Source organism: Fusarium vanettenii (genome assembly GCF_000151355.1).
Source record: "Fusarium vanettenii 77-13-4 unplaced genomic scaffold NECHAsca_155_unmapped, whole genome shotgun sequence".
Taxonomy (NCBI): Eukaryota; Fungi; Ascomycota; class Sordariomycetes; order Hypocreales; family Nectriaceae; genus Fusarium; species Fusarium vanettenii.
In genome coordinates this window covers 1-27,008 of record NW_003315735.1, presented here as the reverse complement: position 1 = coordinate 27,008, position 27,008 = coordinate 1, and the positions used below count along the sequence as shown (strand labels likewise).

The 27,008-nt window shown below is 41.7% G+C and overlaps 3 protein-coding genes across 3 annotated transcripts; all 3 read left to right on the top strand.

Annotated features, from left to right (window-relative positions):
- Nucleotides 1-6,206: 6,206 nt before the first annotated feature.
- Nucleotides 6,207-10,970, top strand: NECHADRAFT_56589 (uncharacterized protein; the record flags this gene model as incomplete). The annotated part of the gene is made up of 6 exons (XM_003039141.1): nucleotides 6,207-8,019; nucleotides 8,091-8,365; nucleotides 8,425-8,636; nucleotides 8,684-8,926; nucleotides 8,991-10,042; nucleotides 10,099-10,970. The coding sequence occupies 6 exons, from the start codon at nucleotides 6,207-6,209 to the stop codon at nucleotides 10,968-10,970; spliced, it is 4,467 nt and encodes a 1,488-aa protein (XP_003039187.1).
- A 1,145-nt stretch (nucleotides 10,971-12,115) lies between these two features.
- NECHADRAFT_89448 (uncharacterized protein) lies at nucleotides 12,116-12,709 on the top strand (the record flags this gene model as incomplete). The annotated part of the gene is made up of 3 exons (XM_003039140.1): nucleotides 12,116-12,262; nucleotides 12,299-12,421; nucleotides 12,464-12,709. 3 exons carry the CDS (start codon nucleotides 12,116-12,118, stop codon nucleotides 12,707-12,709), a joined length of 516 nt encoding a protein of 171 aa, XP_003039186.1.
- Nucleotides 12,710-13,344: 635 nt separating this feature from the next.
- On the top strand, nucleotides 13,345-14,266 carry NECHADRAFT_89447 (uncharacterized protein; the record flags this gene model as incomplete). The annotated part of the gene is made up of 3 exons (XM_003039139.1): nucleotides 13,345-13,433; nucleotides 13,488-13,535; nucleotides 13,873-14,266. The coding sequence occupies 3 exons, from the start codon at nucleotides 13,345-13,347 to the stop codon at nucleotides 14,264-14,266; spliced, it is 531 nt and encodes a 176-aa protein (XP_003039185.1).
- Between the last annotated feature and the right edge of the window lie 12,742 nt (nucleotides 14,267-27,008).

Genomic DNA, 27,008 nt, shown 5'->3' with positions numbered 1-27,008 from the left:
TTATAGAGTTTAGCCTATATTTCTTTTTTAAGTCTATTAAAGAAAAATAATATAAGGGATTATTAATCTTATTTAAGCTTTAATGCGAGTTAGAGGTACTTAGTGCTATATTTAGATATAGATTAAGTTTAATTAAGTATCTTAATTTCTTATTCCGCTTATACTTTTTTATTAATAATTCTAAAAGCCTATTATAAGGCGGCTTTAAACTTAGTATAATTAATATAGAGTTCGCGAGTATAAAGTAAGAGTTAAGTAAAAGGAATATTAAGGTATTCTCTGATATTAAGTTTAAATTATATAGTAATATACTTAATAAATCGCCCTATAATATATTAGATATAACTAAATTCTAGGTTAAATTAGGTTAAGTAATATATTATAAAAGTATATAATTATATAAGAAAAGTAAGTAATTTATATATAATATTATTAAACTTCTCTAATAATTCTAGCTTTAAGATTTCTCTAATATCCTTACCCTTTATAGCTATAATAGCTATATTATTAATAAGCTAGATATTCTCTTTATATTACTTATCTTAGCTCTATTAAGTAATAGCTATATAATTAAAGAGTCCTCGAAGCTTATTTAATTTAGTAATTAAAGTAATAACCTAAGCTTAGAGCTATTTAATTTCTTTATTATTGCTATTTATTTCCTTATTACTATTAGGGTTAGCCTAAGCTAATATAATAAGAGTAGCTAGGTAATTAATAGGTAAGACCTACTAATAGTTATTACTAGGAGTCGCCTAAGTAGCTATTATATTTAATATTATTTAAAGTAATATAAGTAATCTAATAAATAAGAGCTATGAATATATAATAATTATAATTAAGTCTAAGAGATAAACTAATTATATTAGGTTTATATTAATACTAAATTATTAGTATTATCTTTAAATAAAGGTATTATAATATTATATCTAGTAATATACTTAAAGTATTAAGTATAACTAAGTTATATTAATAGCTAAGGTAGCTAATATATAAGAAAGTATAATAAATATAGTCTATATACTTAATGCCTTATTAGATTATAAGGATTACTTCGTGATCCTAGTAATCCATAGATTATTAGGATTACTAAGTGAGTCGGGTAATCTATTGCTAATTAGCCTAATTCCTTCTGGCCTTATGTTGCGTGACTTAGCCGCTAGCTAGGTTAGGTCAGGTCGTAATAATAATTAAGAAATAGAATATCTACTTAGATCCTCTATAACTTATTTTTTAAAGACTAAGTTCTTTCTAGCCTTCTATGCTATATATAAGGCTATTATAATAAAAAGAAATATTAGGGGGGCTTTTAAAGGAATTAGCCTTATTCCCCTTGACCTAGAAGCTATAGTCTTAAAGCTTAATATATAGCTATGAACTCTAATGCCTACCGAGGAGGGGGTTAAACCCTCTACCCCTTAGGTCTTAAGGACCCTAAGGACTATACTTAAGGCTAGATCTTAGCCTAAATACCTCGAAAGATAAATTAGAAGGTATTATAATAACTCCTTAGAATTAATTATAGAGGCTATAAAGTCTCTTATAAAGGCAATAAAGGGAAATATATATAAGATTATATTATTAAGGGCTAAGGTTAAAGACCTTTAAGAGGTAAATAAGATATTAAGCCGGCGCTAGAGGGTAAAAAGGACTAAATTATAAAAAAGAGGAATAATAATAATAGAGGAAGGAAGGTAAGTAATTAATTAAATAGATACTAATATATAGGTAATAGCCGAATTATCGAGATATAGTAGTTAAGGAAGGTCGGCGCGACCGGGGGTTTAGCGTTATAGTATCTGCGGCTAGCCCGGCTATAATATAAGGACCTATTAGGTAGTAATTAAGATATCTAGGGAAGAGTATAATAAGTAGTTTTAATTAATTAAATAGTTTATAGTATTTTTATAGCGATTTTAATCTTTTAGGCTAAGAAAAGTATATAGCTTACTTATTAAGTATGTTATATTTATATTATATTCTTTATTATAATCTAAGCCCGGCCCTTAATGCGTTACCTAAGCCAGAAGACCGACCCCAATACATACGGTGCCAAGGACCAACGAGTAATATCCAGTGGAGGGTCGACAGAGGTAGCGACTTGAAGCTGGCATCGGGCAGGTTTCGTTCCTGCTTTGGGAAGCTACGCCTATGGCCGCAGCGCGGACTTTCTGATAGGCGGATGGCGAGTTGGCACCCTGCTGCGGCAAGGATAGCTACAGCCTGGCTTACGGTGAATCCTAGCCTGCTTCCCAAGCTCCCGAGCGATTGGCCCTATGCATTGCTAAAGGCAGCTATCTCTGGACTGGTGGCTACACAATGAAAAGCCTGGCTAAAAATGACTGGCGCTCTGATGCTGTTGTTTCATCGGGGGTCGTCCGGGTCAATTCTTCTACCTCAACACATCAAGAGCTACAGCGTAGTCAATAGTTCTGGTCCCCATTCTCCATCTATGACGGAGCTATAGTGAATTCCGGTTGAACTCGTACCGCCTCGTTTACTACACTGGCGGCTGCTCAACCAAGAGAACATGCCTACAGCATGGTGCTTTTGGCGTGGTTGCTCACAGAGGGCCTTCAAACTTGACAAGCCGATCCAACGGTTCAACGCCATGGTGTCCGTCACAAGATGCAGTCAAAACGTCAGCGGTAAAACGGAGTCTGCAAAAACCCCGTCGAGAAAATCATCCTGATTGAAAAGCCCTAGGCTATCGTAGTCGATGGGCGTTGTCACCATCAATGAGGGCCTGTCGGGGTTTGAACCAAGCCCGACCTGCCGAGGCTAGCGCCAGACCCTTGTTCACGCACGGCATCTTCCTTCCCCAGTCGATCTTCATCTGGACCCACAGGACGTTCGAGTCAAGCGGCACTTGACCCTCGACGTCAAGTCCTTGGAACACGTAAGTTTCTGATTTTCTAACCTTTCAAAGGAAACACGTCCGTCATAAACCTAGGTGTCTCCCCTTAGCTGTAGATGTGTAATATCCGTGCTATGCGAAGCTATCAGACCCGAATCTCCCACCAAGTAGGACAGCTTTAGTCGACCATCAACCAAGATGTCCTCGATCAATGTCACTCGACCGAAGAAGGCTTCAAGCACGAGAACGTTGGCATGTATCTTATGTCAACAGCAAAAGAAGAAGTGCGACAAGAAGAGTCCCTGTACAAATTGCACCAAGGTACGCCGATTGTGCTCTGCTCGAGGAAGCGGGACGCTAAACTTCCTCTTCAAGCATAACAAAGTGTGTATTCCCAGCGTACCATCTCCACCGAAGAAGCGTAGACGCCCATACCAAGAGCTTCTTGAGAGGTTGAAAAGATGCGAGGAACAGCTGATGTGCTGTACTTGTATCCGGTTGCCAACTCCAGAGAGTCTTGCGTCTGAGAAAGACTCTCCAGCCTCTCCCGGCAACCACGAGGCCAACACACATACCAGGCCGACACAGTTAGAATATGAATCCAAGATGACTTGAAGATGCACAAGAGGATGCTAGATGCCGACAATCGATGCGGCATTCACAAAAGCAGATTTGTCAAGGCCCGCGTGCTCTGCGCGGGTCGGTTCGAGTCGAGTCGAGTCGAGTCCGTCCTGGTCGTGCTGGGACACGTCCACTGTGCGCACATCTCGGGGGCCTGCCGCAGAGTATATTATCTTAGTCGTATGAAACCATTAAACCATTTATGCCGCTCTCCCCCGATCCTGACAATCGACTGCCGTTCTGCAGGCGTTGCTCTTTCGAAAACAATAAATATTAATGATCTCTGATATATTGAAACTCGTGAAACGGACCCTCGTCTATTAATCAGCCACAAAAGCCTTCATAGTATACTCTCTTTGCTTCCAGCTTGGACATCTCGCAGCGCTCATTTTCATACCTTGAGTCCCTCGCGCAACGAGAGAAACAGAAGTTCGTAACTGATATTCCTCGGAGGCCTTGACGTTTTTTTGGACAGCTCTGGCCCTCCTCCAGCCGTGCCCTACTTAGCCTGAACCCAATAGTTCACGCTACTGGATCAATTGCGGGTTCGAGTGGCTAGAGAGATCTTGAAACAGATGACCCCTTACACCAGGGACAAGAAATGAGGCAAAGGGATGTGGGTTGCTATGAGTGTGATTGCCGTCGTCCTGCTCGACGCTTGCTGATCCCGGGGTCTTGATATTCCTAATGCGCAACTTGACAGGCTACGTAGCATTAAATGACCAATCTGTTGCCCAAGTCCTTGTGCCGAGTTTGAGTCTCCCATCAGTCACGTATGAGCGGCCTGAAACGTGATGCCCGCTGAGTAAGATGCCCCTGAAGTTAAAAAACAGAGCCCCCCATTATCTTGAGAAATACTTTCCCAAGTACCTTCTCTGGTAAATTACGTGAAGAGATATGACACCTTTCATAACGTTGCAGCTAGGTATGGCTCTTCTACTGCGGGCCGCAGAAGGTTAAAAAAAAGGCCACTGTGTTAGCATTGGGGTATGATGCTATGGTGTGTTGACAATGTGTTCTTAATTGTAGCTGAAGCCCGGCCCTTGATGGGTTAACTGAGCCACAAGATCGAGGAGATATGACGTTGACCTGTCGATAACATAACTACGGAGTATAACGATATGAAAGGGACTAGATCGACTTTCGGAAGATGCTTTGTATTTTAGTCCCGGTTATTATATACTTGTATTAATCATACTCAAAGTTAGTATATACTAGCTCAAGTTTAGTAATTCGCTAACATATTATAGTTAAGCTCTAATTAACTTAATCTTTATTATAATCCTCGTAATAGTCTAACTTACCTTAATAGCTATAACTTAAACTTTTTTGCTTTTATAATTAAAACCTTCTTTTTTCTTTATAGCTTAAATTACTTTAATAACTTAAAAACTTAAAATCTTTACTTTTTTTATCTTAATTTCTTAATTTTATTTATAGTTTTTATTTTATTTTATTTCTCTTAGATATATAATTACTTTTAATAAGCTATAAACTTAGTTTATATTTTCTTTTCTAATATAATTAAAACAGTAATTTTTTAGCTTTATATCTCTAAGTTTTTTAACTTATAATAACATATTATATAATATAAAATACCTAAGATTTTATAATACCTCTAGGTACTTTAATAATATAAGAAAAACCTTTATAGTTAATATAATAAACGTAATAAAAATAGTTAATTTAATAATCTAAATCTTAATAAATCTTAACATATTAATATTATAAGATAAGTATAGTTATATAGTTAATATAAAAGGTCTTAAATCTTAAAGGAAAAATATTAAGTTTATATTAAATAATAATAATAATATTATATAACTTAATAATATATATTATTTTATTAATTATAATTCTTTAATATATTATATTAATAAATATTATAACTTTATTAAGAAATAATGTTTATAAAAATAAATAAAATACAAAACATATATATTAATATAAAATTAAAATAATTAAATACCTTATTAGACATTTAACCTTTTATTATAATACATTCTGTATTATAGTTAAAGCCTAGCCCTCGACGGGTTAACTAAACTATAAGATCGTATACTTGCATCCTCCTGCTATGGATGAGCCTCTGGGGACCGACGATTGTTCGCTTCGTCAGCGGCAGTCAACGGAGACCATAGGAATCCGACAGACACACAACCAGGTACACGTGAGCCACACGCCATGGGTTCCGAATTGCCTATTTACAGTTATGATATGGAGACGGAGTGCGAGAACGTCGCCGAGCCCGCGGTCTCGGCGGCTCCCTTGCCAAGCCAAGCTGCAGCGCCAGCAAGCCGTGCCGTGCAGCTGCTTGTCGGCTCCATCATAGATCTACTTCGTACGCTAAGCGCCGTCATTTCCCACGGCGTAAGCCAAACCTAGATAAATATGTGACAGGTGGCTTGCGTTGCTTGATATGTATTCCCATCATTCTCTCTTTTCTTCTGGAACCCTTAGAAACCAGCCACGCTGAATTCATCCCACTATCGCACCTCCATCCCTCGAAGGCTGAAGTGAGCCAGGCACGACGAGACCAGAAATCCACACATTCTCTTTCGAAACAATAAGCTGGGCTATCAGACGCCCCAACCTTACGACCATGTCACCCGAAAACGATGGCTCTGGCGAACCTGCCTGCAAGGCTCCAGATGGGAAACTCGGGGATCAGGGCCAGTCAACTGCGACTGCTCGATCCGGGTCCCCGCCTCGCAAGCACTCTCCTGATATGGCGGCTACACTTGTCACATCCGACAGCCAAGTCGACGTTGCGCAATCTTCCGCAAGCACGCGTCAGAACGGCGAGGAGTCAGCGGTCGACACCAACGGCGGAGACGAAGCCGACGACCCAGAGCAAGAACGAAGGAACAGCATAGTCCAGTCTCTCGCGAGAGCCTATACCTCTCAGAGTCACGCTTCCGGCGGGACATACCCGCCTGGCAGCGTGTTTCTGGCACAGCAAGACCCCGACTCTCCTCTGAACCCTCAAAGCCCCAAGTTCAAGGCTAGAGCTTGGGCAAAGGAAATCGTCAGGATGATGGCCGGCAACGGCTCTTCGTTCCGGACAAGTGGTATCTGCTATCAGAATCTGAACGTCTTTGGATTCGGCACCGGCATGGACTACCAGAAGGACGTTGCCAACGTGTGGCTCGAGGTTGCTGGCCTCGCACGCAAGGTGTTTGGATACGGCAAGAACCGCATCGACATCCTGCGTAACTTCGACGGCGTGCTCAACAATGGAGAGATGCTTGTCGTCTTGGGTCCTCCAGGATCCGGTTGCAGCACCTTTCTCAAGGCCGTTTCCGGCGAGACGAACGGTATCTACGTCGACGACCAGGCCTACCTGAACTACCAAGGCTTAGGTCCTAAGGAGATGTTCACAGCACATCGAGGCGAAGCAATCTATACAGCTGAAGTGGATGTCCATTTCCCCATGCTGACGGTGGGTGAAACGCTCACCTTTGCCTCACGCGCTCGTCTACCGCGACAATTGCCCGAAGGGGTGACAGCGTCAACCTATACCGACCACCTGAGAGATGTGGTGATGGCCATGTTTGGCATTAGCCATACAAAGGACACAAGAGTCGGAAATGAGTACGTCAGGGGTGTATCTGGCGGGGAGAGGAAGCGAGTCACCCTCTCCGAAGCTGCCCTTTCCGGTGCGCCATTGCAATGTTGGGACAACTCTACTCGAGGGTTGGACAGTGCAAACGCTATTGAGTTCTGCAAGACTCTCCGGCTCCAGACAGAGCTGTTCCGCACTACCTGTGCCGTCTCTATCTACCAGGCGCCCCAGGCTGCGTATGATCTCTTCGACAAGGTTGTCGTCATCTACGAAGGCCGGCAGATCTTTTTTGGCCCAATAGACACGGCAAAACAGTACTTTATCGATTTGGGCTATGAATGCGCGACCCGCCAGACAACGCCCGACTTCCTCACTTCGATATCAAGTCCCAAGGAACGCATCGTGCGACCCGGCTTTGAGAACAGGGCCCCTAGGACTCCGGACGAGTTCGCGACGGCGTGGAGGATGAGTGACCACTACAAGGCGTTGCAGTCGGAAATCGAGCACTACAAAACCGCACACCCCATCGACGGGCCCGACGCAGAGGCCTTCCGTGCTCACAAGCAGGCTCAGCAGGCCCATGGGCAGCGCGCCAAGTCTCCGTTCATGCTGTCATATGGCCAGCAGGTCCGTCTCTGCCTTTTGCGCGCGTGGTGGCGTCTCGCCGGTGACCCGTCTGTCACCGTGGGGCAGCTCATCGGCAACGTCATCATGGGATTGATTATAGCTTCCGTCTTCTACGACCTAGAACCCACGACAGACAGCTTCTACCAGCGCGGTGCTCTCGTGTTCTTCGCCGTTCTCATGAACGCATTCAGCTCGGCCTTGGAGATCCTGACCTTGTACTCCCAACGATCCATTGTCGAAAAGCATGACCGATACGCATTTTACCACCCTTCAGCTGAGGCCGTGGCATCTGCCTTGATGGATATGCCTTACAAGATTCTCAACACGATTCTGTTTTCTCTAGTTCTCTGTAAGTCGCCGTCTGTCTGAGCTCTTCCGGCATAATACGCGTGGAGAACGGATGCTGATTGAAAACGACAGACTTCATGACCAACCTTCGCCGCGAATCTGGTGCATTTTTCTACTTCCTATTCGTGTCATTCCTTACGGTTCTAGTCATATCGGGCATCTTCCGGTCCATTGCTTCAGCGTCTCGGACTCTGTCGCAAGCCATGGTGCCTGCAGCGCTCCTGATCCTAGGTCTTATGATGTACACTGGATTTGTCATCCCAATCGACTATATGCTCGGGTGGTCTAGATGGATGAACTATATCGACCCTGTCGCCTATGCTTTTGAGAGTCTCATGATTAACGAGGTAGGCCTCCCCCCCGGTTGGCAATTCACCGCGCCCGAAAAGAAGCTCATGTGGAACAGTTTGCCGGTCGTGACTTTCTCTGCACGGCTTTCGTCCCTAACTCGGACGTTTCTGGGTATCAAAACATTTCTACCGAAAACCGTGCATGCTCTTCTGTCGGAAGCAAACCCGGAAAGGATGCTGTGGCTGGAACGGACTACATCATATCCGGATTTCAATATTATCCCTCACACAAGTGGCGCAATGTAGGAATCATCATCGGATTCGTCATGTATGCAAACCTCGAGTTTCCGCCTCGCACTCGCTAACGGGTCACAGCTTCTTCAACGCCTTGTACGTGGTGCTGACCGAGATCGTCCGCGCCAAGAAATCCAAAGGTGAAGTTCTTGTCTTCCGCCGCGGTTACAAGCCCGCCCAGTTCAAAGAGGGGAAAAGTGATGCCGAGGCTGGCTTCCAGATCTCAACAGGCGCAAGGGCAATTGCCGCGCAGTCAGATGGAGAGAAAACTTCGGATGATGACGGTGGCTTTATCACTGAGACGGTCAACGTTTTTCATTGGAGGTAAGACCCTACTACACATGTCATGTCATGTCGAAGGCAGTGTTCACTAATGTGGCCCCGGCAGGAATGTCTGCTATGATGTCAAGATCAAGAGTGAAACTCGCCGTATCCTCGATCATGTTGACGGATGGGTCAAGCCAGGCACGCTCACGGCCCTGATGGGAGTATCTGGGGCAGGGAAGACCACCCTCCTCGACTGCCTGGCTGACCGAGCTGCGGTGGGCGTCATCACCGGCCAGATGCTTGTCAATGGAAAGCCACGTGATGCTTCATTCCAGCGGAAGACGGGGTATGTGCAGCAACAAGATCTACATCTCGAAACAACAACCGTGCGGGAAGCCCTCAACTTCAGCGCCCTCCTACGTCAACCAGCGCACATCCCGCGACAAGAAAAGCTCGCGTACGTGGACAAGGTAATCGCCCTGCTCGATATGGAAGAGTACGCCGACGCTGTGGTTGGAGTGCCCGGTGTGGGCTTGAACGTGGAACAGCGAAAGAGATTGACTATTGGGGTGGAACTGGCTGCTAAGCCTCCCCTGTTGGTTTTCGTTGATGAACCTACATCTGGCCTCGACAGTCAGACGTCCTGGGCTATCCTTGACCTTCTGGAAAAGCTCACCAAGAGCGGGCAGGCCGTCCTATGCACCATTCACCAGCCGTCCGCAATGCTATTTCAGCGATTTGACCGATTGCTTCTCCTGGCTAAAGGAGGGAAAACAGTTTACTTCGGAGACGTCGGCAAGAATTCCGAGGTCATGACAGCATACTTTGAACGTCATGGTGCCCCCGCCTGCCCTCCTGATGCCAACCCTGCTGAATGGATGCTTGAAGCGATCGGCGCAGCCCCTGGTTCCACTAGCGAGATTGACTGGCATACGACCTGGCTAGAGAGCTCTGAACATGAGGCTGTTCTGGCCGAACTACGTCGCCTCGAAGAAGGCCTAACACTCGTACGGACCCAGACCCAGGACAAGGCCAGCTTTGACTCTGAATTCGCCGCTCCCTTCTTTGAACAGCTCCGGGAAGTCACACATCGAGTATTCCAGCAGTACTGGCGTACGCCGTCCTACATCTACTCCAAAGCTGCTCTTTGCATCCTCATCTCAGCCTTCATCGGTTCGGACCCTTCTTCACTTTCACTGAAACAGCTGGGGTTACTGACTTGAGCCTAGGATTCTCCTTTTTCAATGCTCCAAATACTCTACAGGGCTTACAGAACCAGACGTTTGCCGTTTTCAACCTCCTGACAATCTTCGGTCAACTTGTACAGCAGACAATGCCTTACTTCGTCGTCCAGCGTTCCCTATACGAGGTTCGCGAGCGCCCGTCCAAGGTGTACTCATGGAAGGTCTTCATATGCGGCCAAATTATCGTCGAAATTCCCTGGAATACCCTCATGGCAGTCTTCATGTTTGTCTACTTCTACTACCCGATCGGGCTAGATACAAACGCAGAGCCATCAGATCAGGTCACTGAGAGAGGTGCCCTGATGTTCCTCCTCCTGTGGGCCTTCCTTATGTTTACCTGCACCTTCACGGATCTTATCATCGCTGGTTTCAACACTGCCGAGGCTGGCGCTAACGTCGCGAATTTGCTCTTCATGATATGTCTGATGTTCTGTGGTATTCTGGCGAACCCTGACTCTCTTCCCCGCTTCTGGATCTTCATGTATCGGGTCTCGCCATTCACCTATATGACAACAGCGATGATGTCTGTCGCCGTTGCGAACACCAACGTGGTGTGCGCCGACAACGAGCTTGTCAGGTTTGCACCCCGGACAGGCCAAACCTGCGGGGAGTATCTAGACGAGTACATCCGGAAGGCGGGCGGGTATCTTCAAAACCCTGACGCAACTGATACATGTGCATTCTGCACTGTCGGGGACACGAACAAATATCTCGCAGGCTCCAGGACTTTTTACAGCGAAAGATGGAGAAACTTTGGTATCTTTTTGGTATACATTGTCTTTAATATGGCGGGCGCTGTTTTCATATATTGGTTAACTAGGGTGCCCAAGAAAGGTCTTGGTAAGAAGCGGCAATAAGCTGTTGGAAGGAAGAAGAAGGGGGGTTTTGGGTTATATATTCCATCTAATACCATTGTGTACTCTGTACTTACTAGATTGCGGGTCAGAGTTTTGGCAGTTTTGGCTTTTCTTTTATTCTTTTTTTTAATATCATAATCTTTGTTAACTAGCAACCACTGCCAATTATTACCTATACCCACCCACCTGACAGTGCTTATGCTTAGAGTAGTGCGATGTAGGTAGCAACTAGTGAGATCGCATATCGCCCTGAATTCTTCTAGGGATTCCCCAGACGGTGAAAGTACGAATGATATGTTCAAGATTACCCGTAACCTGTCAAACTATGTTGCAGAGTTCCTGGTGAATTCGACTCTTGAGCGTTCGAGATGCATTCGATGCGTTTGCTTCTCCTCCCCTACCTCCAAGGTTGAGGGCAGGCGGGTAGGTTTTTGTTGGCCGGGCGGAACACACCGTAGAGGGCCTTTGCACTGAACTATTTTGCTTTATAGCAGCTCCCTTATAGGGAGATGCTCAAAGGGTCATATCAGTACGAATGGGAAGAAATAGCTAGAATGTATAAGAACTCAGAATGGAATCTTTAAGGGCTACTACCTAGGTTCCTATCGGGCTCACGCCTGAATCCCTCCCTTGTTGAGCTTTGCGTCTAAGGGGCTAGCCGTTTTAGGGTTCTGGGCCTTCGACCAGTTACAACAAAGTCGACCCAGAGCCCGCCCGGTCCTAGACGCCCTCGGGAGAATTGAGATAGGTCGGCCGCACTAAGCGTGCCAGAAGGGCAAGAACACTAGGTAGAAACAATAAATAGGAATAGTGTGTTCGTTGGTTGGCTGCTGTCGAAAGTGCTGGGTAATCTTGAAGCACGCAGGCCGATTACTAAGCCACAACCACCCACGGAATGATATAGAGCATCAATCCGATCAATCTAATCAAATTTGAGTCAAGGTTGCCGGTAACCATCAGAGACAATATTTTTTATTAGAAATGCCCTCGACCTAGTCGAGGCATGAGCTTAGCAGAGGTGCGCGAAGCGGCCTATCAAGCCTGGGCGTGATTGTACTTGCCGAAGGATCTGACACGTGACGCGCTAGGCAACACCACCCTGATGGCTGCCTGGGTGGCGAGAAGATGGCCGAGACAAACCATACATGGACGTTAGTATTGCTAAGAACAACGGGGCTTTCGTACTGGGCTGTCAAAATCGATTTGACGACGGAACGCGCTCGAGCGACGACGCGTCGACCACGTCCAATGGACCAGGCAAGCTCGGCGCCGGCTTTCGAGATACGGACGAGGTGATATAGGAGGGCGACACACCATGACCTGACTAGTGTCGAGTTCGAAATCTAGGAAGCCTCGTCTTATTTCAAGATCCCAGCAGTTTCTCGCTCCTATCTCCATCGCCGCTGATCGCTCAGCCCGACAAGATACTCCTACCCAACGCGCCAATCTCGGTAAGTACACGGGTACTACAGAGACAATCCATATTGACTTAGGGTCCAGGCACATCGAGGTCGGGTCTTAGCAAGACACATGCGCAAGGCGCCTCACCCAAGAATCCGACCCTGACCCCGACCCCGACTCCGACCCAGACCCAGACCCAGACCCAGACCCGACCGCTTCGCGCGAGAAGCCCCGAGTCCGGCGACCTCAACGCCGATAGTGTGGCGTATCTGGACCTTCCTGATCATACCATTGCCTCCTCCGGCTTACTACCATTCGGCAGCGATAAGAAACTCTAGGGCAAAGATTACATATCTCGACCAAAGCTAGCTGCGTCGAGTAGTAAAGACAGGCAGAGCAAAGGGACCAGCGTGGAAGAATCCAGCGATTCGGGCGACTTTCCAGATATCTATCGGCTTCTCGGTACCTCTCCTCCTACTCCGAGCCCTCGATATCAATCTAGAAAATATAGAAGAGGCGGCGGATCATGCCGCACGGAAACACACCGAACCCGCGATGGGAGCAAGCATCCTCTTTCGGCCGAAATTCAACCCGCCAGCGAGGAGGATGCCATAGCATCGCCGTCAAGACGTATGCACGGTCAGTTTGCCCGCGAGCGACAATCCCAGCAGGAGACAGTGCCTATCACTAGCACTCGACCTTCCTCAAAGAAAGCATTAAGCTCTTTAGAAAGGTCTAATAGAAGATCGGAAGCTTCCAACGCCGTTCATCAGACTCGATCGCTTCCATAGCTCACAGATAGCAGGGATAAACCGTTCATTCCCGAGCCCCGCGGCAAGTTTTTAATGACGCCTCCTAACCATAGTTCGATCGCTCTCTTAGAGATCCCCACGACTAGCACAATAGAATCGGGTACGCATATAGCGCTAACACCCATACCTCCGGCCCCGGCAGACATTACTTCACCCTCACAATGCCAAATATATCCTATAAATGCGGCTTCCAAAGCGCACGCCGTGGCGACGAGCAGCAGCTCGCAGACTATCGAGGCGACCCCCGAGGGTTTATCCGCTAAGCGTCCCCATAAACCTCCTTCCTAGTTAAGTTAAGTGCTAGCTCTTCTATATTAGCTAAGCTCGGAATTATCGGCCTTAACCAAATAGAGTAAGTTAATAGATAAGCTTATTAAGCAAAATAGTACAAAGTTTATAAAAGTGATAAGCGAATACTAGCCGAAGGAAAAAAGAAGCGAGGTTAAATCGGAAAAAAAGCGATTATTACGACGATAGAAGGCTATTAGGGATCTTACTGCGATAGCGGATAAGTATAGGGCGCTTTATAGGAACCATAAAGAGCTTACCTAAACTATTACCTAGGCCTACGTCTAAGGCCTTAATATAGATAGGGACGAGGTTCGACTTAATGACCTTACTAATAAAATCTATGCGGTGGAATAAGGCATTATCGAAATAATCGATAGTAGTAGGCTAGATATAGCTAGCTTTCTTAAGACCTTCCGGGAATTAACCTCCGGCACCCCTCCTACACCATCGGTCGTAATAGGCGGTCGGCATATACTTCAGAATAGCATCACCGTGTCCGCATCTATGGCGTCGAAGGATACCATACCGGCAAGAGAGACGGGTGCACTATGCCGGCTAGAGCCGGCAACGATGCCCTCGGCGGTGAACTCCATGCTTATGGATGCAGGAGGGCTAGATGCTAATGATAACGGCTTCTTCGATCTGGATGAACCTCAGCCCCAGCCGGTGCCCAAAGCTTCCAGCAACCTAGTACCAGATAGTCAGATGAGGCCTCAGGCGATATATCACCTCCCCGACGATATTAAATTCGGCGAATTTAACGACGACGAGGAGATACTTGCTTTTGCATAAGATTACGAGGCTCGTTAGACCTATACTCCCGTCTCGCAAGACTTTAGGGAAGCCTCCTCGGGGTCGGAGATATTTACTAACGGCGGAGCCGCTGCAGAGTCTCAAGCCACGCCAAGGAAGCCACTTCCTTCAGTGACGATAAGATTAATCCCCGCTAACCTAATAAAATACCTATGGTCACCTAAAGTCTGAAAGATACTCAAAGACCGGTTTAGAATAAAAGAGTTCTATTATAATTAGCTTAAGGCGATTAATACTATATTAGGGGGTAAAGATACCTTCGTACTAATACTAATAGGTAGCGGCAAGTCCCTATATTATTAATTACTAGCTATTATTAAGACTAATAAGACTTAAGGTATTATTATAATAGTATCGCCGCTACTTAGCTTAATATAAGATCAAATTAATTATATAAAAAGGCTAGGTATTTAGGCTATTGCGTTCTATAATAAGTACGCTGCCGAATATAAGAGGCAAGTAATAGCTATATTCGAGGAGGGAATCCTAGAGTATTATATTAAGCTTCTATATATTATGCCTAAGATAATTAGTAAAAATATTACTTTTAATAATAGGATATAAACTCTATATAGTAGAGGTAAGCTTATATATATTATTATTAATAAGGCCTATTATATTAGTTAATAGGGCTATGATTTCTAACTAGATTATAAGGCTCTAGGTTAGGTCTACTAGAGATACCTTAGCGTGCCGGTTATAGCTCTTATAGTAATAGTAATATAGAATATTATCGCTGATATTAGGCATAATCTCGGGATAGATAGATACTAAATATTTTTATAGAGCTTTAATCGCCTAAACCTATATTATAAAGTTTATTTAAAGATAATAAATAATAAGATAATAGATAATATTACCTCGCTAATTAGATTATAATATTAGAATTAAAATAAGATTATTTATATTATCTCTCGGAAGAATATAGAAAAGGTTACGGAGAGCCTAATAAAATAGGGGATAATAGCTAGGTATTACTATATATATATAGACCCTCGGGAAAAGATAGAGGTATAAGATAGCTAGCAAAGGGGTTAGGTGAAGGTTATTATTGCTATTATTGCGTTCGGTATTGTAAAAGACTGAAGGATAGAGAAGATAAAGTCTTCAAAGACTATAGGGTAGATGACTTGGATAGGAGGTGAATAGGCAGAGGAATTAGTCTTAATATATAGTTGAGAGACTAAATAAGAAGACATATAGGGTAGGCAAAGTAAGAAGGAAGATCAATAAGGCTAATAAGAAGAAACCAGCTTCTTATTGGTATTTATATTGGTTGAATTGGTTGAATTGGTTAAGGATCTTAAGAACTAATTCTAAGAGAGGGCTTATAGCTTATATAGAGAATTGCTCGGAATCTATTAGCCCGATTCGGATGAAAGTTATACCGTCGGATAGCCCTAATTCCGGGCTTTATAACCCTATTAGTTTTACTAGCAACGGATAACTAGAAGCCGAGTTATGGCATAATAGAGGTTAAAACCTATAGGGTTTTAAACTAGGATATTCAAAACTAGATAGGAAATACCCTATAGAGGGACACGGATTTAACGGCATTATCGGGCTTTTAATAAAGTCCTAAGTCCGAGATCACGTGACCTTCCTAAAAGGGAAATAAGCCCAAAAAGGGCAATATTAATACTCTCTTATATCTTACTTATCTAAGTAGATATGGCTTAGGTAAGCAATCTATAAGAAAGCGCATAAGCTAAAGCATAGGGTAATAAAATCCTAGGCTTATATCTTATAAACTTATTTTTCTAGAATTTTATTTATAAAAGACCTTTTTATTATAAGGACTTTTACAGGTATAGGCATAGATAAGCTAGATATAAGATTTATTATATATTATAGACTTCTAAAGAGCTTAGAAGTATATTACTAGGAGATTAATCGCATAGGTTAAGATAGTAACCTATTAGACTATATTCTCTTCTATAGCAAGGGGGATATAAGGGTTCTAAAGAAGCTAATCGCTAATAGCGAAGGGAGTAAGGAATAGAAAAAGCGGCAAATATCTATACTAAACTATATTATAGCATTCTATAATAATAAGTCTAATTGCCGGTATACTAAGATTCTTTAATATTTTAGCGAGGAATTTACCACGGGATAATATTATAAGATATGCGATAACTATAAGGTAGGCTTAATCTTTAAGTAATAAGACTTTTCTAAGTATGTGATTACTACTATCTATATCGTCTAGGCATAGGGCCGGATTATAGTAATATAATACGCTAATATCCTCATAGGGAAGAAATACCTACCCTATGCGGCTTATCTCTTAGATAATTAGTATAATATAGTAAGGAGCCTTAAGAAGCATAAGCTTATCTAAGTTATCGATAAATCATCCGCCGAGAAGGTATTCGATGAGAATAACTATATTAGGAATCACGGTATAGTAATCTAATACCTGAAACTCGGAGCGACATATTACCTATTTCTCTTAGGATAGTAGAAGCTAATGCTATCGATTTAAGTATCGGAAGACGGGGCGACTAATAGTAGGCTAGTCAAATGGCCGAGGATATCCGATAGGAGCGGTAAAGGTAATATATAATATTCAGGGAGTAAGAAACGGGCCGGCAAGAACTAGACGGGTAGAGTAGCAAAGCGGAAGTATACCGACTCCGGCCGCAAGGCTGGCAGCTCTTCGACGGCAGCTAAGACGATTAGCAGCGTAACAAATGGGAAGATATAGCGAAAGAGTGGCATTAAGGTGATGCTATTATAGGGCAAGAGCCCGAGACTTTGAAGCTTAGGCTTGGCCAAGGGTACTCGCTTATTTGGGGGGGCCCTTCTGTCTGGCGATAACCCTCTGGAAGAGTTACTGGTTAGGAAAAGGGGCTCTTGGTTAGAAAAACGGAGGTAATTGCCAATTCACCTAATTCAGTATCTAGATATCGTTTTATGAAGAGGACACGCGTGAGAACAGCGACCGGTGCGACCGCCTTATGTTTATATAGAGACGCAAGGATGATATCGGCCGCTATTGACCCTCTAATCGCCGTGCCTCCTTTGACGCCATGGATTTGCTTTGACTAGCCACACTGATCTCTCCAGCAGTCGAGTAAATGATGTTAGAATAATTGGGAGCTTCCCCCTCTACCTCAGGGTCACATCACAAAGTCCTAGATTGAAAGTTAAAAGTCCTAGATGGAATCGCATGGGATATAAACCCCTAGGGAGCTCTCACCATGACAATAATAATAATAACCTTGATTTTATTAGTCACACCCAGCATCACTGCGCAATTCAACAACAAATAATACATACTACGTAACAACCAGTTCCCAATCCTAAGCCACCGCCGAGTCAGGTTAGCTCGAATAATACAGAAAGTCCCTAAAGTACTACGAAATTAGACTAGGTTAAAATAGCAGCGAGTAGTATCTACTAATGACCGAACCTATGCTTGCCCTGCCGCAGCAAGGCTAGATTAACTAAAGTATGCGGCCTCGATATTCATTAACCCAGACAATGCAGGATCATCAACGATAGGATATCCAGTTTACTCCTAAACTACCGTGGATCGCGAGATCCGCATATTAGTGCTTCTTCTCTTCCAGGGCCGGCAATAGCTAGTTCGAAGTCGGCCAATATATAAAACGATATAGGAAGGAAGACCACGAGCGAGATATACTTCTATATGCCGCCCACGGGCGAAAGTCTAGAGTTTATGCCTTAGGTAGTAAAACTTCCGCTGCTAACCGGTCCTTAGCTAGAGATAAATCAAAGGCCATCCGTTTCTAGAACTAATTTGCATAATATTACGCGGGCGTTAACTAGACTAGCTTTACTACGTAGCTTAGTGACGTATGCTAGTTATCGCTAATCATAAATATATCTATCTCTATCTACCCGCTACCTAGGTGGCCGAAGATAATAACTTATACTTCGCCTCGAATATACTCCTTTTTAGTCCGGTTTACTATCTTTCTAATCACTAGGACCGCTAATTCTTCTAGATTCCTAGCCGTATATCCTTTTCTAAATTCGATATTCTCCTAATAGACTTCCCTTCGGCTACTATCCTACAGATAATATCTGCTACTATTTATAAAATATATGTAAATATATCTACTAGGATCGCCTTAGGGCGGTGGCTAACTTATGCCTTTTAAAATACCTACTTTGTATAGTTCGTTATTTAGTTGTAACCAACGCTTACGCTACTAAGTGATTCTCTTAATCCGTGAGTCAGCTCGTTGCTATTTTTTCTATTTTTCCTATTTCTGCATCCCGTTAGACTACATAGCTACTATCCTGACTATAATAGCCTTAGATTACTTCGCCTATTATAAGTCATCCTCTTTAATACTTTGCAGCGGTTATAGATATACCTAGGCTAAAGCCTAGAAGCTATTGAGTCTAAATAAACAATCGATTTAGGTGGTGGCATAAAGCGGGGTTTTCTTACATAATCTTAACCCCCCATAACAGGATGCATATCAAGGCGACACAAACCTCCAAGCCGGCCACAACAGGTAAGATTACGCTATTCGAGAGCTATTGGTGTCTATAGAGGCTAGTCGATAAGCGTAGATAGAGAGGTTAGAGAAAGAGAAAAACGGGAAATCGGAGGCCAGCTCGCTGACATCGTTGACGAGGTGGGGTGCCGCGGATAAGCATTGATCCGAGAGGCTTCGGCTTTGCGCTGGGCCCCGCCATTTAGTATTCGGGCATAACTACATACAAGATTATCGCAGGGTAGGCAATCTTCACGGCCTTATAAAACAACTATATTAATAATCTAGCCATATACTATAAGTAGCTCTGCGGGATAGAGTACCCCGCACTAGAGATAACCTTAGACAACAATCAATTAACATACTGCTATTGCTTATTATTGTTTACCTAATCCTTGATCCTTTTAGCACGCTCAGTGCGACAAAGATTATAACCACGTAGGATATCATCAAATAATAAGAACGGGGGTTCGCGTTTTACGCTCCGCCAGGTATTTGGTCCTATAGCATAGAATGCAAAGCTAAGTCAGATTCGATAAAAGAGATTAATATAAGTACGAATTGATTAATATTTTGACGTATTGCAACGCTAGCAGTTTAAGAAATGCTCTGTCATTCTCCCCCCGGTTCGATTACTCTACACCCGACCTACTGCCCAACTCTCTCCTATTAAAATTTTCCCTTGGCACCCGCTATTAGCGTTCTACTAGGGCGAAAATATTTGCAGGCCAAAATGGCAGCAAGCGTAGTTATAGAGCTAATGGGACTCTAATAGATGCCAAAAGAGAGGGATTCAAAGAGTTAACCTTTCTCTATGACGCCTATTCCTAACGACACTAAGCTTCGCGAGCTCTTAGCATCGCCTTTAGGCGCTCTTTCCTATGTAGTATTTCCGGCTTCTTTAAGCCTCGACTTTCCGGCTTTGCGAGCCTTAGATACTCTCGGCCCCATGCCCTCGACTTCCCGTACGACAGACCTCGACAGACCTCGGCAGCCCCGGCTGCCCAGACAACACCAGCAGCCGCTAGCTACTCGACCACTTGGGCCCTCTCAGGCCCTCAACATACAGGGCCTCAATCACCCCTTATCTTCCGTAGCTTCATGCTATATGACCGACCTCTGCAGTTATGCACTGCCCAGAGATTTTCTTCCTTCTGTAGCTACGGCTGCTGCCTAGAGTATAACCGGGCTAGACATTTCTGTCTTACCGCCTCGAGATAGCACAGACACAAACCGCTAGGTCGAAGTCGTGAGCCCTGCCCTGGGATAAGGGTTCTCTAATTAATATTACCACTCGATACCCTTAGAACTTGCCACAGTTTCGTTCGAAGTAGGCTTGGTCGGATTCCTCATCGTACATCTCACAATTACTACCGTTCTTGCTGGGCTTATTACTCCGCATACCTGGCTCTTTGATGCGCTCACAGGTATTCCCTTGCTTCAAGACAGGCGTGATAGCATCCCTAGACCAAAACGACCCAGAATCATTCTTGAGGCGTCAAAATTTACATGCATACATCCCTGAGGCGTCGAGAAAGTTGTGTCTGGAAATCACTGGGCGGTTTTGTAGAGCAGCGTGCCACCGAACGTAAAGTTCGAGATCGACGACGTCGACGAGGAGTGGACTTAGGGTTTTTGGGTGGGTTGGCTGACGAAATGACAAATTGATTGGCAGCTCCTGATTTGACTAGAAACCTCATGCCGAGTAGCTACGCTGACCTGCAGGACGTCGATATATTCTCGTAGTCAGACGGCAACAGGCTTACCAAAGACCATGCTCTTCGAAATTGAGTGTATTCGCTACCTACACAATCCGCCTCGTCCGTACTTCTTCCAACAGAATGTTATCCTCAACCGTTAGGAGGACCTAGTCTCGGTTTTTCGAGCATACCCTGATGCCAACAGTGCAAACTGCATTCCAAGGATCAGACAACTCCTCTTCGTCCGAGTCGCAAAGATCATCGCTCGAAGATTCACTGAACTTGCGCCGCCTCTGTCCCTTTTGACGAGGGTGCGCTGCCGCCTATGAAGGCTTGCCTTTGTCGTCGTCTCTTGGTTCATGGGTCATGTCGTCGCTGCTGTATAGCGCCTCCCAATCGTCCACCGGCGAGTCCGAAGAGTCCTCCGCCGCGTCGTGCAAGGGTTGTACTCCATCTCCAGCCCTGTACAGAGATCCGACGCTATGGGCTTTCTCCGACGGACCGACGCGGACGGATTTGCGACAATGTCACTTCTTGTCTCCTTGACCAAGCCCATTTTCATCTCAGTTGACTTGGGCTTCTGCCAGTAATGCCATCTATGACTGAGGGTTTTCCTTCCTTTCCACTGGCGCACGGCAAAGAGAGCGCCTCCAGGGTGATGTGCTGGGAACTATGCAAATTTTCGCCAAGACCTTGTCGCTATTGCTGCTCGTTTCGAGCCCCTCATTCAGAACGATACTCCCGGGACCTTTGTCATTACTCTCCACTTCTCCGGCTCCTCCTGTTTGGATGAAGCGATTTCTTCCTTCCAGGCCAACTTCTTCCACCCCGCTCTGTGGGCCATCGGGAACGGCTGGCTCAGACTCCAGACTTCGCCGCCGACTTTTCTCCAGGTTCTTCTTATTTTATTTCTTGGTAGCGTGGCGCCTAGCACTGCGTTTAGCCCATTGTCGACGGCGGACGCTTTTTTTTTTTTTTTTTTTGAAGATTTGTCTTGACGCAGCTTGGTAACTTTATTTAAATAGAGCAAAGCTTTTCCATGAACTAATTAGATTGTAGGCATGGCCCACTTGGATAAGCTTGTCGTTCTCAATCCTATCAAGGCATTTTTGCCGGATAACCTCTTCGATCGACTTTACTGAATGGTCTCTTTCGCTTATCACTTTCAGGTAGACGAGGTAAGTTCCTAGTGAGATATCGGGGATGTCCACAGACACTAACCAATTCATCAAGTAGTTGCCATAAGACCGGGCAATAAAACTATCGGCATTAGGGCTATCTCGGGAAGGGAGGCGGAAGTACAGGTAGAAAGAGTACTAGCCGTATAGTCCCCCAAAATAAATAGCGGTGATCTAATTGCGATACTATAACCACGAGAGGTAAGCTTTACGTTACCTTAATGCGAAACTGTTCCTAGTAACTGGCCTTCCAAGGGACGTCCTGAACCTCTATGGTTCATTCCTTGGAGCCATCGCTCCAGGGACTTCCCAGATGCCTTTGCGAGCATCACCCCAAGGGTTACGTAACTTGACCAAACGGTGGCCATTCTTCCGTGAATGCGCTTCCAGGACGATATAGGCATAGGCCTCGGCGATGCCGTCGCGCTTACCCTTTCCGTTTACTAGATAGCCAGTAGATACGCCGAAGAGAAAGTCTTAGTTGACTTTGGATATTTTCCTGTGCCAGAATAGCTCTATATCGAGGATATCAGAAGTGGCTAGTTCCGTGTTGACACCACCGGTCAGGTCCTCTAAGCCTTCGCTAGTCCAGCCACCGGCGAGAGAAGAATAGCCGCCATGCACTTTTGCATACGCCTTCTCGATAAGAGGCACCTAGGTCTCGTTTTAATCTCTGCGCCGGGCAAAGAAGAGAGATTTAGATCCTATCCGGTACCTTTTCCGATACAGGTTCTCGGTGCCGTCTTGGCCGACTTATACCAACAGATCTCTCTGCATACTCGGAGAGTCCTAACATAGTGATTTAATATACAGCTTATCGTCAATGATAGGGTATATCCACTCCCCATCTCGGTAAAAGACGAACCCGTAGATGCTGATCGTCGTGCTATAGCTAACGCACGTCCGCTTAACAGCGGTGGGGATATTAGTAAGAGCAACTAAGCCCGTCATCAACTAGCAGTCGCTTAAGTTGCCCTGCGTAATATCGCCACCCTAGATACGTTCTATGAATATGGGCTACTTGAATATCTTATGGGCTCGCTTAATGGCCTTGGGTACTTTATTCTCCGAGCTTAACAGAGACACGGCGCTCAAGTCGTAATTTTCTTTATATAAACCATTCAGACAATCTCCTTTCTAGTGCTTCAAGTCCCAGTCCTAGAGTAAGGTCAGTCATCATTAGAGAGCCGGGGGAGAAGGCGAACTAACCATATCCTAAGTTAGGTTACGCTACCGCATATTAACACACTTATATTCATCAACAATCTTTTCGACTTTTCTTCGATATTCTACGGCGGCTTAGGCATGATTATCTTGTAATAACTTGTTTGACTGATAAATATTGAGGGCGCCCGGGTCTAAGTCAGAAGGAATAACGTTAATGACTTAACTAAACTCCCGTTTAGAGAATCTCATCTATATATGGTCGACTAACGTCTGCGATGACTTATTCTTATCTCTTCTACTTTTCCCTCTGTGCGAAGAGATGCTCTTAGTACCCCTCCTTCCCCTACCCCCCGGCACGTTAGAAGTGTGAGGGCTTATTGCGTTAGTATCGGCCCTTATATGGGAATATTTAGTTACTAGTCCGTTGGTGGGCGATCCCTTAGCGAAGTAATAGTAAGCTACGTTAGATATAATATACTAAAAAGATATTAAGGATAAGTTACTCTAGGTAGGGCATTCGAGGTTATTAAAAAGGAGCGATGCAGGCATAAATAGGTCGCTCGCATAGTCTAGACTACACTAGGACAAATAAGACGCAGTCTTATTTCAGTCCTTTGGCGCAACCCAGTGTGACGAGAGGGTATTCCCAAGGGATAAACCGGTCATGCTAAGTTTATATTAGCAGAGGATCAGGTAATATACTCTAAGCAATAAGTATAAGTCATGTCTAGTAATATGCTTAAAGGTATTAAGTATAACTAAGTTATATTAATAGCTAAGGTAGCTTATATATAAGAAAGTACTAATAAGTATATCTATATATTTATTTAGCCTAATAGTTAAATAAAATCAAATAGACTTTATTTAACTTTTATATTAAATAAAATCAAATAATCTTTATTCGACTTATATATCTATGCCGAGTCTATTAATTAGAATAATAGGTCTCTTTCTAAGTCTTACTATACTTAACCGCCCTATCATAATATAGTCATAATATAAGGTCCCCTCTCTATTAGCCTTATCCTTAAGGCTTGTTATAGCGACTATCGCTTGCCTATAAGTAACTTAGACTTATAAAAATTCTTTGCGTATTAATATAATATTAGGTTATATTACTAAATCTTCGTCGCGCCCTAAACTTATAGCTAAGCATCGCGGGGATATTATAAAGGTAATCGAGAAATTTAATTTCGATATACCTTATTATTTAGCCTATTTTTATATGAATTATTATCCTTATATTATAGTAGAGGGAAAATATTATTATAATTTTTATATAGAGAAGAAATATACTAATTATAACTTTAGTAGTATTTTATCGCAGGCCTATAGGTAGTTTATTTGCCTAGATATTTACTCGTGCTAATTTATCTTAGTTACTTAGGTTTCTTAGGAAAAGGACCGGATTAATAAATAAAAAGAGCAAGCTAAGGCAAACCTCCTTAAGGCCCTTTCCTATTTATAGCGCCTTTATCATTAAGAGAAATATCTTTATAAGAAAGCTACCGAGATAATTTATTATAATTACGAGGATTTAGATGAGTTAGAAGAGCTAGAGCATCGGGAGGAAAAAAAGCGCCGCTCCTCTAAGTCAAGGGCTTTATCTAAGATTTAATTATTAAAAGACTATAGTATTATTAACTAAAGCGCTATCCCTAAGTCTACTTTATTTTTATTTAATATTATTAATAAAAGTTCCTTAGGAGGTATTATATATTAATAAGGTATTCTAGGGGTTCCTAAGTATTTTCTAAGTTAGGGTAATCCTTCTATTTTATAAAATATATTATCTTACTATTAATTTTACTTATATTAAGGATAGCTTCTATAATATATTCTTCTAGTCTATTAACTTCTATATTAGGTTTATTACTTATTTTTACCTAGATAATATCTTATATTAATTTAAGTAATAAAATATAAAAAATTAAATAGAGCTTAACCTTATATAATAAGTCTAATTTATAGTTATATTTCGAGATTTTTTACTTAATTTTATAGGGTCTAATATATTTATAGTTAAGTTTTTTATTTTATTATTTTATTTTAATATTTTTTATTGCGAGGTAGATTATATCTCCCTCCGAGAAGATTAATCCCTTGATCCTTTTCTTATTAATATAGGTTATTATTCTATTTCTAATAAATTTAAGTTCTATTTTTATCTCTTTATATAAGTTATATAGTTAATCGCTAATAAGGATTACCTTAGGGTTAATAATAGTATCTCGCATCTATTAGTAAGCGTCTAGAGTAAATCCGAAGTTAGCATATATTAGTGTAACCTTTATACTTTTATTAATAGCTATATTATAGGCTAGCTAAGTAACTAATAGCTTCTTAACCTAATTAGTTTATTTATAATTAATATAGTATTAAAGGTACTATTTTAATATCTAATTTATATATTTAGTCTATCTATCTATCTCCTTATAGTATATAGTAGAGAATTTATAATTAATTCCTAAATATCTAGTAAAGCTTTGCTAGAATTTTAAAGTAAATAATAATCCTCGATTAATAATAATTTTAAATAATATACTATATATTTTTATAATATAAAAATAAAAGAGATATATGAATTCTTCTATTATTATTAACTCTTTATATAATATAAAATAAGAAAATTTTATAAGTCTATCTATAATAATAAGAATACTATTATAGAAGTTTCTAATAGCTAATTCTTCTAATAAGGGTAATTTAGTAATAAAATCTATAATAATTAAATCCCATAGGTACTATATAACCAGTAGTAATTATAGCTTCCTATATAGTTTATAGCGTTATGCCTTAGTTTTTACGCAAAGGTTATATTAATTAATAATTATTAAAACGATTTTCTTTATATAAAGAAAAATAAATATTATTTTAACTTATTCTAAGGTTTTATTAATCCCTTAATATCCATATAACTAGTAATTATCTATTTTATATATAAGATTATATTATAGTTTATCTAGAACTTATTATTTATCTATTTTCTCCTTATCTAGGAGTTATTTATTATATTCTAAGATTTCTATAAGTAATAGATTACCTTATTCCACTATATAGGTTATTTAGATATATTTTCATATCCTAGTATATATAACTACCTATTATTATAGATATCCCTTAGGTATAAAATATAATAATTATCCTTCTATCCTAGTTCTTCCGGTATCTAAGTCGGGTTATTAACTAATTATATTAGCTCTTCTATTCTCCTTTCCCTATATATAAATAATAATATAATTAAACTCTAAGAGGTATTTAGTATAATAGAGTTATTATCCGCTAAGCTATTAGGTAATTATAAAGTAAGTAATATTTTTATAATTAATATATACCTTAACCTAATATAAGCTTCTAAATAGATAATATTAAAATTCTTTAAAAGTATTAATAATTACGAGGAATTCCTTATTATAAATAAGGTAATTAAATTCCGCTTTATATAGCTTATAGGAGTAAAATATAATAAGGTATAATAATCCTCTATTATCTTATTATCTAATCTAAGCGCCTAGGGCGAAGTCTAAGGCATTTATTTTAAGTTTAATTAGTTAAGATAGGTTAAATATTTTAAGTACTAATTCGCTTAGGATAAATTCCTTAATCCTATTAAAAGTATTTTTAGCTTTATCCCTAAATATAAAGATTTTATCTTTCTTTATAAGCTCTATTAATAATATAGTTATCTTCCTAAATACTTTAAGAAACTTATAATAATAATTAGCGAATCTAAGAAAGGCTTATATTTCCTTAATATTAGTTAATTCCTTTTAGTCCCTAATTACTAAAACCTTCTTAAGATTTATATATATCTTATTATAAGAGATAATATATCCGAGGAATTCTACTTCTAAGGTATAGAATTTACTTTTCTTGGGTTCTATTAATAAATTAGTATTCTATAATATTTATAATACCTTATAGATATATTCTATATATTTTTCTTTTATTTTAGAGAAAATAAGGATATTATCTAGGTAATATATAATAAATATATTTAGATATTCTTATAGTATATTATTAATTATTTATTAGAATAAATAAGTATATTAATAAGTCTAAAAGGCATAACGAGGTACTTAAATAGTCTATACTTAATATAAAAAGTAGTTTTCTATTTATATCTTTCCTTAATCTAAATAAGGTTATAGGCTCCTTTAAGGTTAAATATAATAAAATACTTTATTCTAAAAAGTTAATC